Source organism: Mus musculus, chromosome 8 (genome assembly GCF_000001635.26).
Source record: "Mus musculus strain C57BL/6J chromosome 8, GRCm38.p6 C57BL/6J".
NCBI classification, from domain to species: domain Eukaryota; kingdom Metazoa; phylum Chordata; class Mammalia; order Rodentia; family Muridae; genus Mus; species Mus musculus.
Genome location: NC_000074.6, coordinates 39005062 through 39018171, shown reverse-complemented (window position 1 = coordinate 39018171; position 13110 = coordinate 39005062). Strand labels below are relative to the sequence as shown.

Genomic DNA, 13110 nt, shown 5'->3' with positions numbered 1-13110 from the left:
TCTTGGGGGTCCAGATTAATTGAGAGTGCTGGTCCTCCTGCAGGATCGCCCTTCTTTTAGCCTTCCCTAATTCAACAACAGGGGTCAGCAGCTTCTGTCCACTGGTTGGGTGCAAACATCTGCATCTGGCTCTAGAAAGGCTTTCCTAAAGTAAACCTAACAATTTACCAAGCTTAGGATAGTTTAGTGTTTGTTTGCTGTTTTTGTCCTATTGTGCTATATAGAAAGAGTCTTCATGAATTATACATGATATATTTTTAAATATGCAGAGAACTGCCATGGACACCTTTCCTATCCTAAATGGAATTTCCTAAATAAACTTGCAGTATTCTCCATGTAAGGTGGCTTTCATTGTTAGCATCACTCTCGGCCTCCTCTAGCTTTTAGATCCAAAGTGATAGCTATTTGCTATTTGAGTTGTTACTTATACAGTTAAGAAGACAATCTGGAATGGCAATGCACACTGTAACACTGTAACTACATGTTAAATGCCCCATGCCCTGCTTTACCAGCAGTCCCAGCACAGACCTCATGTCTGCCGAGCACTTTCAGCAGTGATGGTACAGAAGTGCTGGTGCAGCAGACAATGTAAGTGGGGCTTACAGCAACCCGAACTCAGATAAATGCTGGTTTCAAGTAAACAAATACACAGCTGTATCAACCACACTCAAGTACTTCCGCCTTAAGGCATGGCACAGTACTTTAGCAGTGAAATCTGATATTAATAATAGCTTAGGAACCCCTGAATTCATGGAGTAACATCAGAGAAAGGAAACAAGGTCAGATTCATTGCCAATTGACACGTGTAACTTTTAAGCCCTTAAGACAGTCTTGCATTAATTTCCTCATCTGAGGCATACTGCATCAAAAGCCATGATTTCCACAATGTTTCCAGAAAAGAGATTTTTCAGACCATCTTGTCCAGCAAAATACACTTTAGCAAAAAAGGAACAGATTGCTATCAACTAATGGACTCAGGATGCAGTCTCTCAGAGGCAAGCAAGCCAGAGCTCTGTACACATCTTTCCCAAGCCTTGTTATCTCACTTGAACACCAAACCTTTCTTTACAAAACCTAGATGGAAGCTTTTGTGATAAATTCAAGTAACATGGAATTGGAAACATTTACATTTAAAACTGGAATCAGCCTCAAAATCTGAAATATGTTCTCTTAGCCTCGATGTCATTTAATACATATTTTAACATACAGAATATCTATTTATGATTCATTTTTACAAGGCTTCCTTCAATTGAAAATGTATTTCTATCTTGGACAATAATGATAACTTTTAAAAGGACAAACATAAAATTTCTACCAATAATGATATGAACTGTGTACTTACAAAGAAGCATTCCTCCTTATCCACTAGGTTTAAGTTTGAAGATGTCACCAGCAGTCCAAAACCAAAAACAGTACTGACCTCTAGAAACACTAACTACTTTCCTGCATATTCACACTGATGTAAGTTGTCAGAAACTACTAAAATCAGAACTATAGAATACTAAGATTATAATAAAAGCTATGTAAATGTTACCTCCTTAACTCTCCCTCTCTCTCTCTTCCCTACTCTGGCTCAATCTATCTGTATTAGTTTTCTGTGACCTGACAATCTCAACAGATAGCAAATGACTGACTAGTAAGATGCATATACAATATACACAGGGTGGATATACATAGATGCCATGAGGATACATACACACACAAACACACACACATACATATAGTGTGAAAATAGTTGATATATATATGTAGTGTAGATCTACATAAACACTGCGGGTATATACATACTGTGCAGCTATACACATGCAGTGTGGATATACACACATAAATATAGTGTAGATATAGTGGATATACATATATGGTACAGATATACATGCAGAGTGCAGATATACATATACAATGAGGATAGATAGATAGATAGATAGATATAGATAGATAGTGTGGATATAATATATACATATAGTAGTGCAGATATACATATACAGTGTGGAAATACAGGACAAAAATAAAATCATGAGAAAGAAACAGGACATTGTCAGATGAGAGATCCTACTCAGAATATAAAACTATGAGTTACTTATTGCTAAATATCCCACTTAATTTATCTGAACTGTGTGGCTGAACATGAGTAACTAAACCATAATGAAAGCAAGAAAGGCCCACACTGCATATCTCAGGAAGTCTGTTTGAAATAAAACACATACCATTCAGGTTTCTCTGGTTTTCTGTTTTGCACGTGACTTACACCCAGATAACTCGTGTGGACACAAAGTGTTACAGCTCCCTTAACATAATGCTTGAGGGACTGAGAGACTGCATGATGGGTCTGAGCATCTTGCTGAGCCAGGAGACCCTAAGTTCAGATTCCAGCAGCACACAAGGAACAAATGGGCACCGAGTCATGGGCAGCAGGAATCCCAGCAGTGATGAGGACAAAGGCAGAGGACTGCTGGTGTTTGCTGTGTGCCAGAGAAGCAGAAAAACTGAGAGCTCCAGCTTCAGGGGAAAACCTACCATGTAAGGAATTCAGTGTCCTCACCTGACCTCTGCACATACACTAAACACACACACACACATAAAATCAAAATAAATAGTACTTTAATACCTAACTGATCACTTCTCTGAAGCAGTACAAATTAAAATATGCAAGAGCAACAGGTAAATTAACTGTGAACTGAGAGCCTGGCCTCCCTCACTGAAACAATGACAGGCCAAAATCCCAGTTACCAAAACTACAGGTATCAACCAAGAAAAGTCTGGAATGACTTTGAGGAATAAAGTACCACCAAGAAACAGCACAGACATACCTAAAATTGCGTAAGGAAAGGTGACACTGTGACAAGTCCCTTCTCAATTCTCTACCTTCTACAGTGATGATAACTGTCTCTTCTCTCTCCTGGTAGGAATTACCACCAGGGTCAAGATGGCATGCTGTGGGCAAGTGATCTTCATGCCATGTCTTTAAATAATATTTGCATAAAAGCTTCCGAAGCTGCTTCCCTCTGAGTCAGAGCACTTTCCCTTCCAGAGGGATGGAGCCTTGGCTCCTGCAGGGCGGGGCTAAAGAGCTGTAAAAGAGGCTCACTGAGAAGTCAATGTAAGCTCAGGATCTCTGCTGTGACACAGACAGACTGAGGAAGCCTGGCTCAGGCTCCCCTGTGAGCTGTGTCCTGAGGAATACACTACCTTAGCCATCTAGGCTCAAGGCCTCCCTCACAGCAGAAGCTATGCAAGCACCACAAGGCAGCCTATGGGTTCCTCCACACTCCTTCAACAGAGCTCCCTAACTGCTATGGCACACAGTCCTAAAGCTGGCCAGTTTTCTACCAGAAGGCAGTGTTGCTGACAGAAGAATCCTAAACCCCTTTGGGCTAAACAGACAGCATGCCAAGAAAATATACTATAAAATCCTAAAGCAACATAATCAACCAAGAAACGAAAAAATAAATAAATATAAAACACATTTTCTAAAATAGCAGAATGAACAGAAAGCAAAGCCTGCAAAAGCTTTGATAGAAATAAAACATAAGATCGCCAAGATGTTTAGAGCAGGCATCTGGCTGCATACTGCACCTCCAGATCCCCGGAGTCACCCGCACAGCCACTGCCCCTCTCAGTCTAAGAAGCAGGAGGAAAGCATGGTTAATTAGGAGCAGCTCTGATGTCCAGTCTAAACTTTAATAATTGCACAGTTCCTAGAGTCCTAATTTAGGGCAAATCACCCTAATCTATAGAACACTTCAACTTACTTATAGCTCTTCGACAAAACTAACTCACACTAAGGTATATGGTGAGAGAATAGAGAATATCCAGAGCATGGCATATTACAGGAGCTATGTTGAGCATTGTAACAATAATTAAATTATCATATGCTTTAATACAATCTATACAGTTGCATGTTTTAAAAATCATTCCTGAGAGGGTTAATCTTGACTGTCTGTCCATTTGGTAAAATTTTAGAATCACTATGGAAGCAAACTTCTGGGCATACCCGTAAATAACTGCCTAGAGTAGATTAATTGGGATGAGAAGACTCGCCCTAACTCTTGAGTGGTACTATCCCATGAGATGGATTCTGATTGAATAAAAAGAAAACAGGTGAGTATACCAAGTAACCACTCTCCGCTTCCTGAGTGTAGAAACACAGGAACAGCCGCCTCCTGCTCCTCCCATACTCTCCACCATAGCGCACTAGATTCCTCAAACTGTAAGCTAAGGTAAACACTTCAGAAGGTAAGTTTTTCCCTTTTATTTTATGGCAGCAACAAAACACGTAACTTATACAATTTACAAATTAATGAAGGCAGGCAGACAAACTCCTGTTTGGATTTATGTTGCTTTATATGCTATAAATATAGCCACAGCATATTCAAAACAAAAGATGCATTCTTTCTTTTTCTATCAAGCCTCATCAGGAAGATCAGTCATCATTCAATTAGATATGTTCACAGACACACACACAGACACACACTGATTTATAATATTCTACTATTCTAACACTAAAAAGGCACGAAACTAAAACGTATGCTCAGGTGTTCTACAACACTGCAGAAGGGAAACACAGTGCGCTAGAGCAGACTTCTTATCCTGCGAAAGTAACCCATGCGAAGGGATGAGCAAAGCAAACGCAGTGATGATGCTGGCAGTGTTTCTTAAATCAGGACTCCCTGAACAGTTCTTTTTAACCCACAATCCAACAATTCACCTTTACAAATAACTGAATATAAAGCTTAATTTTAATAAATTGCTTCTTAATTAATGAAAAGACCAAAGTAGTATGATAAAAGTTTAAAAGCTGAATTTAAAAGTTGTAGAAAGAAACAGCAGGCAAGCAATCCACCTGACACCACCCGTGCTGTGCTCGGTGCTACCTAAGCAACACACTGGGCACATCTGTGACATGGCACTAAACACAACAAGCATCCTATAAGCCTATAAACCTATAAACCAACACCAACTGTGCAACAAAAAGCATGCAGATACTGTATATTCATTTCAAAACCCTGCCCTGCATCTAACTTCAGTCACTAGATGTCCCATTACCCTAAGAACAGCCCCACCTTACTTCCGTTATCGCAACACAATTATTAATCGTATCCTCTCTTTCACTCTTAAATGCCTGGTTTGCAAGATAAATTATACATCATCCTCCTTCTACGTAGATGGCTCCTTCTGGCTATAAGCTATTAACTTTGCCCTCATCCAGATGTCAGGATAATTATATAGATATTCTGAGATGAGTTAAATAAAATTTATGTATATGTATCATGAGGCTTCATTATCATTATGTTATAATTTGTTATCTCAAATTCATATGAGGAATTTTTCTCCAATTCTCATTTTAATTGGTCTATAGTAACAGGATATTTAATTGGTCTATAGTAACAGGATTTCTTTTCTATGAAAATAAATTGCCCATATATTTTCCAGCGGGGGCTAAGGAAACTGATACAAATGAAAGCAGACGAGTACAACAGATGAGTGACCGAAGAATAACACGGCTTATCTACCTTACAGTAGTTGCTAACACAATACAGAGGCATCTCAGAGACACTTCCACAGTTGCAGAATGGCAAACAATCTGTTTCCCATATTCCTAATCCACTAATACTAATTTTAAACCATGTCAGCCACCTTGGGAGGCTGATGAATGTAATCCCAGCATTCAGCAGACAGATGTGGATGACTGGCACAAACTTAAGCTGCACAGTGAGCACCAGGTCAGCGAGACAACCTCAAAAACGAAGGCAAAATTACCGTTAAACTTTATTGGGGGGGGGTTCGAGACGGGGTTTCTCTGTGTAGCCCTGGCCGTCCTGGAACTCACTCTGTAGACCAGGCTGGCCTCAAACACAGAGATCCACCTGCCTCTGACTCCCAAGTGCTGAGATTAAAGACCCTGCCACCACTGTCGGACTCATTAAACTTTTATAATGTTTCTAACTGTGCTCATTCAATATGCAAGTCATCACCCAATAAGACATTTGCCTGAATTATCTGGTCTAAAGCGGGTCTGTGCAGCAGCATTTATTAAAGCTACATCTTCCTACAGAACTACAGAAAATAGACCGTTTAACTAGAAAGCCAAGAAGCTAAAACCTGAACATGAGGCTATGTGCTGGCTAGTAGTCTATCAACCTGAAGTGAGCTAGAATCATCTGAGAGAAGAAACCTCATTGAAAAACCTTACAAGCGGGTCTGGGCGAGCTTGTAGGGCATTTTCTTGATTAGTGGTCTGTGAAGGAGGGCCAGGCCACTGTGGGCGGTGTCATCCCGTGTGCTCTTGAATTCCATAAGAAAGCAGGCTGAACAAGCGCTGAGGAGCAAGCAGCTGAGTAAGCAGCACCTCGGTGCTCTGTGCATCAGCATCCGAGTCCAGGTTCCTGCCTGCTGAGGTCCTGCCCTGACTTTCTGCAATGATGGACTAGGATATGGAAGTGCCAGCAAAATAAGCCCTTTCCTCCCTAATTAGTGTTTCATCACAATAGTAACCTGAGACATGAGGAAAATAAAGGTAATTACACATCAGAATTCAAACATAGTCGACTATACTACTACTACTTTTCTACAGTAAAAATGGCTACAATCAGGAGATTAGCAGTGCTACGGAGAAAATGGACAAAAGGAATCCTTCTATATTATCAATGGAAAGGGTAAATCAGCACATGCATTACAGAAAAACCATGTCAAGCTTCCTCAATAAACTAAAAATAGAAAAGAAAACCTAAGGCTATCAGTCACTTCCACAGGAAAGGGAATCACTATGTCATAAAATTGCACACAGAGAACTATCTGTACTAGAACAAATGGATCTAGATCTAAGTATCTCATATACCACCTACTGGATAACGAAAATGTGGCATATCTATCACAATAAGCTTTTCAACCTTAGAAAGAGTGAAACACAAACAGAAAGCCAGGTCCTGTAAGTAGCAAGGTGACTTCACAGAAGTGCAGAGAACAGGAGGGAGGGTGGGCTGTGGAAAGCAGATAAGAGCGAGCCTGGGGAAAGCCGATCAGTGGGTGTTAACTCTAGCTAGTAAGACATCCTTCCTGCTGTGCTGTCATACAGGAGAGTGACTACAGATAACAGCAATATGCCCATCATACGTTAATAATGTGAACCTGCTAAATCTATCACAAACACTATTTAGTACATATTAAACACCACTCGGAGCCCCTATTATGTATACAATGTCTGTAGGTTATTCACTTCATGAAAAAAAACAAAAAGACACACTTAAAAGGGTAGTCCCTTAAAGTCTCAGCTAGGAACAGAAGAGCAGAAACATAGACGTAACAAGGAATATTAAGTAGAAAGGGGGTGGAGAGACCCAAAGGCACAATAACTGAGGATCGGAACTTAGAAACATAAGCCCTGATGTCAGTAGCTCTGATTGCTAGTTACACTCTGTTATTTAGTCTAAAATATGATATTCCCACTCTACGATTACAGATATTATGATTTCCACTTTCTCTAACATCAAAGTATATGACTCATATGGCTGGCAATGTGAAGCTACACTAAATTATAGTGCCATTAGTAAAGTATTAACTTTAATTTAGCCATTCTTCCTGCCCCTGAGGATTCCAAGAGAGAAAATATACAGGAAATAATACCAAGACATAACTCAATCTCTCCAGTTTTATGAATATGAAAAAAGGCCATTTATTCTCTTGGAGACTCCAACTTTTAACAAAAGGTGGGTCATTCAACATACACTCCTCTAGGCCATGAATGTGTAATAGTGGTTACAGTCAAGGGCCTGGGAAATCTCACCAGAGGAGGCCCAGAAATGCCAACACTAAGAGCTGTCGAGGGCTGAGTAAGTTCTTAGAGCTCCCTACAACCTATACCACTCACATGCTGAAGGGTCTCAGCATCCTGGGCCTTCACAAGAGCTACACCACCATGGAGCTCCATCTGCTGTTATTAGTAGATGTCTCTAGCTGCTCACTGCTAACAAACACCAACATACAAAACTGTCAGGCAAGCACCAGAAGAACGTTCCCTCACCGACCCAGTATTGCTACATCCAAAGAGCAAACTATGGACAGGCAGGACGAAAACAGAATCACTCACTGCTGTGACAAGGAATCACACGTCTTCTGCCATCACCTCTGCAACAAGGGCAAGCTGCTTGGAACTATTCAAGATAAGGCCTGTTGCTTTCAATCAAGCCTTCAACAAGCTATCCAATAACAGCTAAAGTAAATCACACAGCAAGCTACATGAGGGTGGGCAGCTGCATGCTAATTATTAGGAAGTTTTAAAGGTTGTACTATAGTTATAGTTTTCTTTCACTTCAGTTCTTAGCTTAAAATATACTATTTACCAACATTTGGTAAAATATTAAAGTCTCACATAGAATTTCCATGTAAATTCTCTTAACAAATTAATGACATAGACACGTATTTTTTAAACTGGAAATGCTTCAGCTAAGACCAGCAAAAATTTGGTCATCTCTCAAAAAAGTCTGTAAGCTACTCAGGCTTTCATGCTGCATGTTTGCTCTCACCTATGCACTACAGCCTATTTGATAAGGCACATTTTGAGCAAGTGGGATAAATTATTGTCACCTTCTGATGTGTGTAAAACGAAGTTCTCTGGAAATCACTTTAAAGCACCTTTTTAACATAATTGGAAGAAGTCTTTAAGAGTTTAAAAACAATTCTAAATTAAGGTGATTAACTGATAAATGGTAATGATGTAAAAAATGAAGAAACTGCTTTTTAAAAAGCAAAGCAGAAAAATGTACTAGCTATGCAAATGAATACTAATATGAACCCAAAATTTCCCACAAAGTCCTATCACCTAGTATGAAAAGGGTTCAACTGTTTCTGTAGCTCTAATCACATAATTACACATAATTAAAGGAAGCAACTATAAAAATCTTCAATCTTCTTTACTACTCAGCTACTTCACTTGAGTATATTCTTAAACTGAAAATATCAAAACTCATTTTAATGAAGTAAATGTCAATTTATGAAGAAATGTGTATAAACACATGCATGGTACACACAGGTGAACACAAGCACACAACAATCTATGGACTCTAACTCTTGTGTGATGGAAAAGCTCTTCTAGGAAACTTCCACCACCTAAGATTTTAAGATTTCAGTGTTTTACAATATGATAATTCAATACAGTGGCCATACAATATGTTGTAGTTTAATTAACAACAATTAAGTTACATGTCAGAACTCTTATTAACGTTCCTTTATTCGGGTATTACATAGTAGTAGCTGGTAGTTATTGATATTTGCTAGTATGTATTAAGCCCTGTTATGAACACTTCATACAGTCTTAACCTCAACATCCTAAGATGTAGGTTCTTAGTGTCTGGATTGGAAAATCAACACACAAAACTTCAAGGGTGCGTGTCTGCCAGGTGTCTACTTAGAGATCCAGTTGTGAAGACTGGACCATACATGACTCAAAAATCCATAATGGTGATTGTTGCTGTCATAATCACTTTCCCAGTTTAGCTTTGGATGTTAGCATGGTTTCTGCCTTAAGTAGGAAGCATGTTCATGCCAAAACTGCCACTCTGATTCAGATGGCAGTAATATCTATTTTAAATTATGTTCCAACTGCTATGCTTTCTGATTCAGTGCTATAGAATCTTATAGTGGCAATGAAATTCATAAGTCAGAGGGAAAAAAACAGCATCTACTACAGACAATGTTTCTAAAATGGTACCAGTTTCATAATTTCCAAAACAGTACTTTTTCTTCCAGAATTAAAAGAGAATACCATTATCTAAGCTTTAAGAATGTAATTTCCTCTACATACACTATGTGTGCTCTGTAATATCATCACGTATTAGTATTTGGTTCTCTTTTTTTAATGACAACGTAATTTTGGAACTCATCCCTTCTCTATCTCAAATCATGTTTCCCCCAATCTTTACACTTACGCACACTGTGTGTGTGTGTGTGTGTGTGTGTGTGTGTGTGTGTGTGTGTGTGTGTGAAAGCGTGTGCATGTTCATGTGTGGTGTAGATGTGCCAAAGCCTATATGTCTTGAGATCAAAGGACAGTTAGTTATAGGAGTTGGTATTCTCCACCATGACAGTTCTGGAAATGGAATTCAAATCATCATCTCTGATGGCAAACGCCTCCACCTGCTGGACCATCTCAACGGCTCCTAATCTTTTCCTTTTAGAAAATACCTTGTCTAACCAATGTTCTAAGGATTTTTAAGGAAAGGAGATATGTACTTTAGGTTTAACTGTTAAATCATTTTACATATTGAAATAGTCTCATGATTGCAGGTGCTAACTATCAGTGAACCTGTAAACTTTCTAATATCTTTCCCTACAGCTTATAATGTGGCTTTGGTGACACTGTTGGATGTGGAAAACGTCACAAACGCCATGAATGTCATCATCGGTTACCACTGCCCTCTGCTTTGTATATCACAGCAGTCCCCCCCACCCCAAAAAATAAAATAATAAGTGAAATGCTACAAACCTACTACCTTTCTCATGAACTGAATTTAAGACTCTGAAAAATATGTACAAGACACAAAGTGCTGGAAAAACCTAACTAGTTTGTGGTGGAAGTTCGATTTCAAGTTAACAGTAGGGCTTCTCCAACTTCTTATCAAAATACCAAGAATTTTGTACAAAAAAAAAAAAAGTTAGCGGGGGAAGAGGAGGAAGAGGAAGAGGAGGGGGAAGAGGAAGAAGAGGAGGAGGAGGAAGAAGAGGAGGGGGAGGGGGAAGAGGAGGAGGAGGAGGAAGAGGAGGAATAGGAAAAGGAGGAGGAGGAGGAGGAGGAGGAGGAGGAGGAGGAGGAGGAGGAGGAGGAGGAGAAAAAATCTCAAGGTGGGGGGAGGGGGCCAGGAAAGGCAATTGTGAATACTGAGGTGGTTTCAAGCAAAGCTGATGAGAGAGAGCACTGAAGAAGGCTCAGCTGTTAGAGCACTAGCTTCTCTTCCAGAAGGCCTGGTTTCAATTCCCAGCACCCACATGATAGCTCACAACCCGCTGTGACTCCAGTTCCAGGGGATCAGATTCCTCCTAGGACACCTACCCAAGTGGTGCACAAATCACACACATTAACATTTCATTTCTTTTTAATTAATGAAGGAAAATGATTACAATGTGCGCTCACTCACTCCCTACCCTACTGATAAGAAATTCTGATAATAAACTGAACCAGATTCTTTTTTATGAGCCTCGTGACTTGTGTAATTTCAACAGAAAAACCCATCTTCAACCGTATAAACAAAATACTCTTACCAAACTGGTCTACAATTAAAAATCCTACTCAATTCCAAAGCAAATGCTTTTGTGAAGCGAACAGACCAGATTAATTCTGCACAACTGAGCTCGAATTATTCTACCACCCACTTAGATTCGTCAAATCTCAGCCTTGGCCCTAGAGATAGGTTGAAATTGAAATCAGGTGACCCAAACTTCCCAAATAAATATGCATAGTGTAAAAGCTAAAAATAAAAATGCGACTGTTCTCTTGATCACACACTGAGGTTGAACACAGACATAAGCATTCAGTTAGTTCTACAAGGGTATTATTAGGAATACAGAATGAATAACACGCTCAATGTGACGTCTTAACATAAAGAAGAGCAGAATAATGGGTAAATAGTTCCTCTGTGCTTGCAAGTACTCCCCTTAGGGTATTTTCACACCCAGCAAGCCCTTTAGGAACACCAGCATCCAAAGTCCGGCCTACACCTGAGGCACACAGCACAGCTAGGGTCTCAGAAGCACCAGCTTTCAGACTTCAGCTCACACTTTCAGGATGTAGGAGTAGGGTCACCCTCAGCACTCACAACCCGTGGCGCCCAAGGGACACGCCCAACCCGCTCCCGCCCACGTAGCTCCCGCCCCCGGGGCGCCCACGTCCCCGCTGCCTAGCAACGCGGCGGGGCTTCCTAGCAACGCGACAAACTCCAGCCCTCCCCCGCCCGGAGGCGACCGCCCGAGGGATCCAGCCTACCTCCTTTTTCTTCTGTCCGCCCCCGAGCTGGATGCAGAGCAGCAGCAGCAAGAGGAGGAAGGGAAAGCTACCAGTAGGCAGGTAGCGCAACCGGCGGCCCGCCTGTCTCCGGCGTGAAGGAGCGGCCCTGGCACTCATGGCCGCAGGGCTGTGTCTCCTCCACGCGCGGTAGCCGTGCGCGCCCAGCTCCTACCGTGCCCGCGCCCGCCAGGCCAGTCGCCAGCAGCCTCTCCTGGCCAAGGCCTCGGGGTGGCAGCGGCTTCTCCAGGGAGCTGGGTGGAGGCTAAGGACGCGGAGGAGGAGGAGACTGACAGCGCATCCGGTTCACCAGGAGAGGGACAAGAATGGCGCGGGATGGAGCAGGAAGTGGGCGTGGCGAGAAAGCGGCTCTGTGCGCGCGCGTCTCCGCTGCTCTCTCCGGGGCTTCCTGTGTGCAAGCATCAAGAAGTAACCCCTTGCTTTCACCTCTGACCCAACGCTGGGCTGCCCACTAAGCACACAGGGCACAGGAGTGTGCAATGAGCCCGTTGAGCCAACCTGCCATCTGGATCAGGAGGACATCCCGCTGCCTTCTTGCACCAGAAGGTTCCCATCACTTTAATAAGTTGCTAGGGACCCCTATATGTATTCTCTTGAGGTCCTTACCACACTTGAAACACAACATAGTTGCCTGGATGTACATGAGTGTTCTACACTTTGCCCCGGGGTTTCTTCCACCTCCCATCAGGGCCCTTAGAAGCCAACCTGGCTAGAAGCTATTCATTCACTATTCATGAAGTTAGCAGCATTGCTCTAGAAACTAACAACATTTTTCTATTCAAAAATGAATAGAGCGTAATAAAGGCATCTTGTAACTGCATTGTTTCCTCTACCTAAAGATTTTTTTCTCTTGTACGATAAACACCTTTGATAGTCTGATGAAAAACCTAAAGACATTGAAAGTACTTTTAACTGCATAAATTATACACACACCCATATATATTTATGTATATATATATATAATTATTAAGGAATCCATTATAAAGCAAATATTCACATTGAAATAATTCACTTTGCTAACCAACAAATACTTGTAGTGGGGAGATATTAGACAATATTGTAAATATGAGAAACAATAGTTAAATGCTAGACATGACAAA

General features: G+C 41.1%; 1 protein-coding gene across 9 annotated transcripts in view; it reads right to left on the bottom strand.

Moving 5' to 3' along the window:
- The window catches only part of Tusc3 (tumor suppressor candidate 3), a 161700-nt gene extending 148879 nt beyond the window's left edge, over positions 1-12821 (bottom strand). For 4 of the 9 annotated variants that reach the window (XM_017313024.2, XM_017313026.2, XM_017313027.2 and 1 more), the window contains exon 1: positions 11972-12821. In XM_017313024.2, coding sequence (XP_017168513.1) covers positions 11972-12109 — 138 coding nt within the window. In that variant the 5' untranslated portion in view covers positions 12110-12821. Of the gene's footprint in view, positions 1-8083; positions 8114-11971 lie in introns of those variants that run through there. The other 5 variants (NM_001357306.1, NM_030254.4, NM_001357305.1 and 2 more) reach the window with 2 other exon arrangements.
- Between the last annotated feature and the right edge of the window lie 289 nt (positions 12822-13110).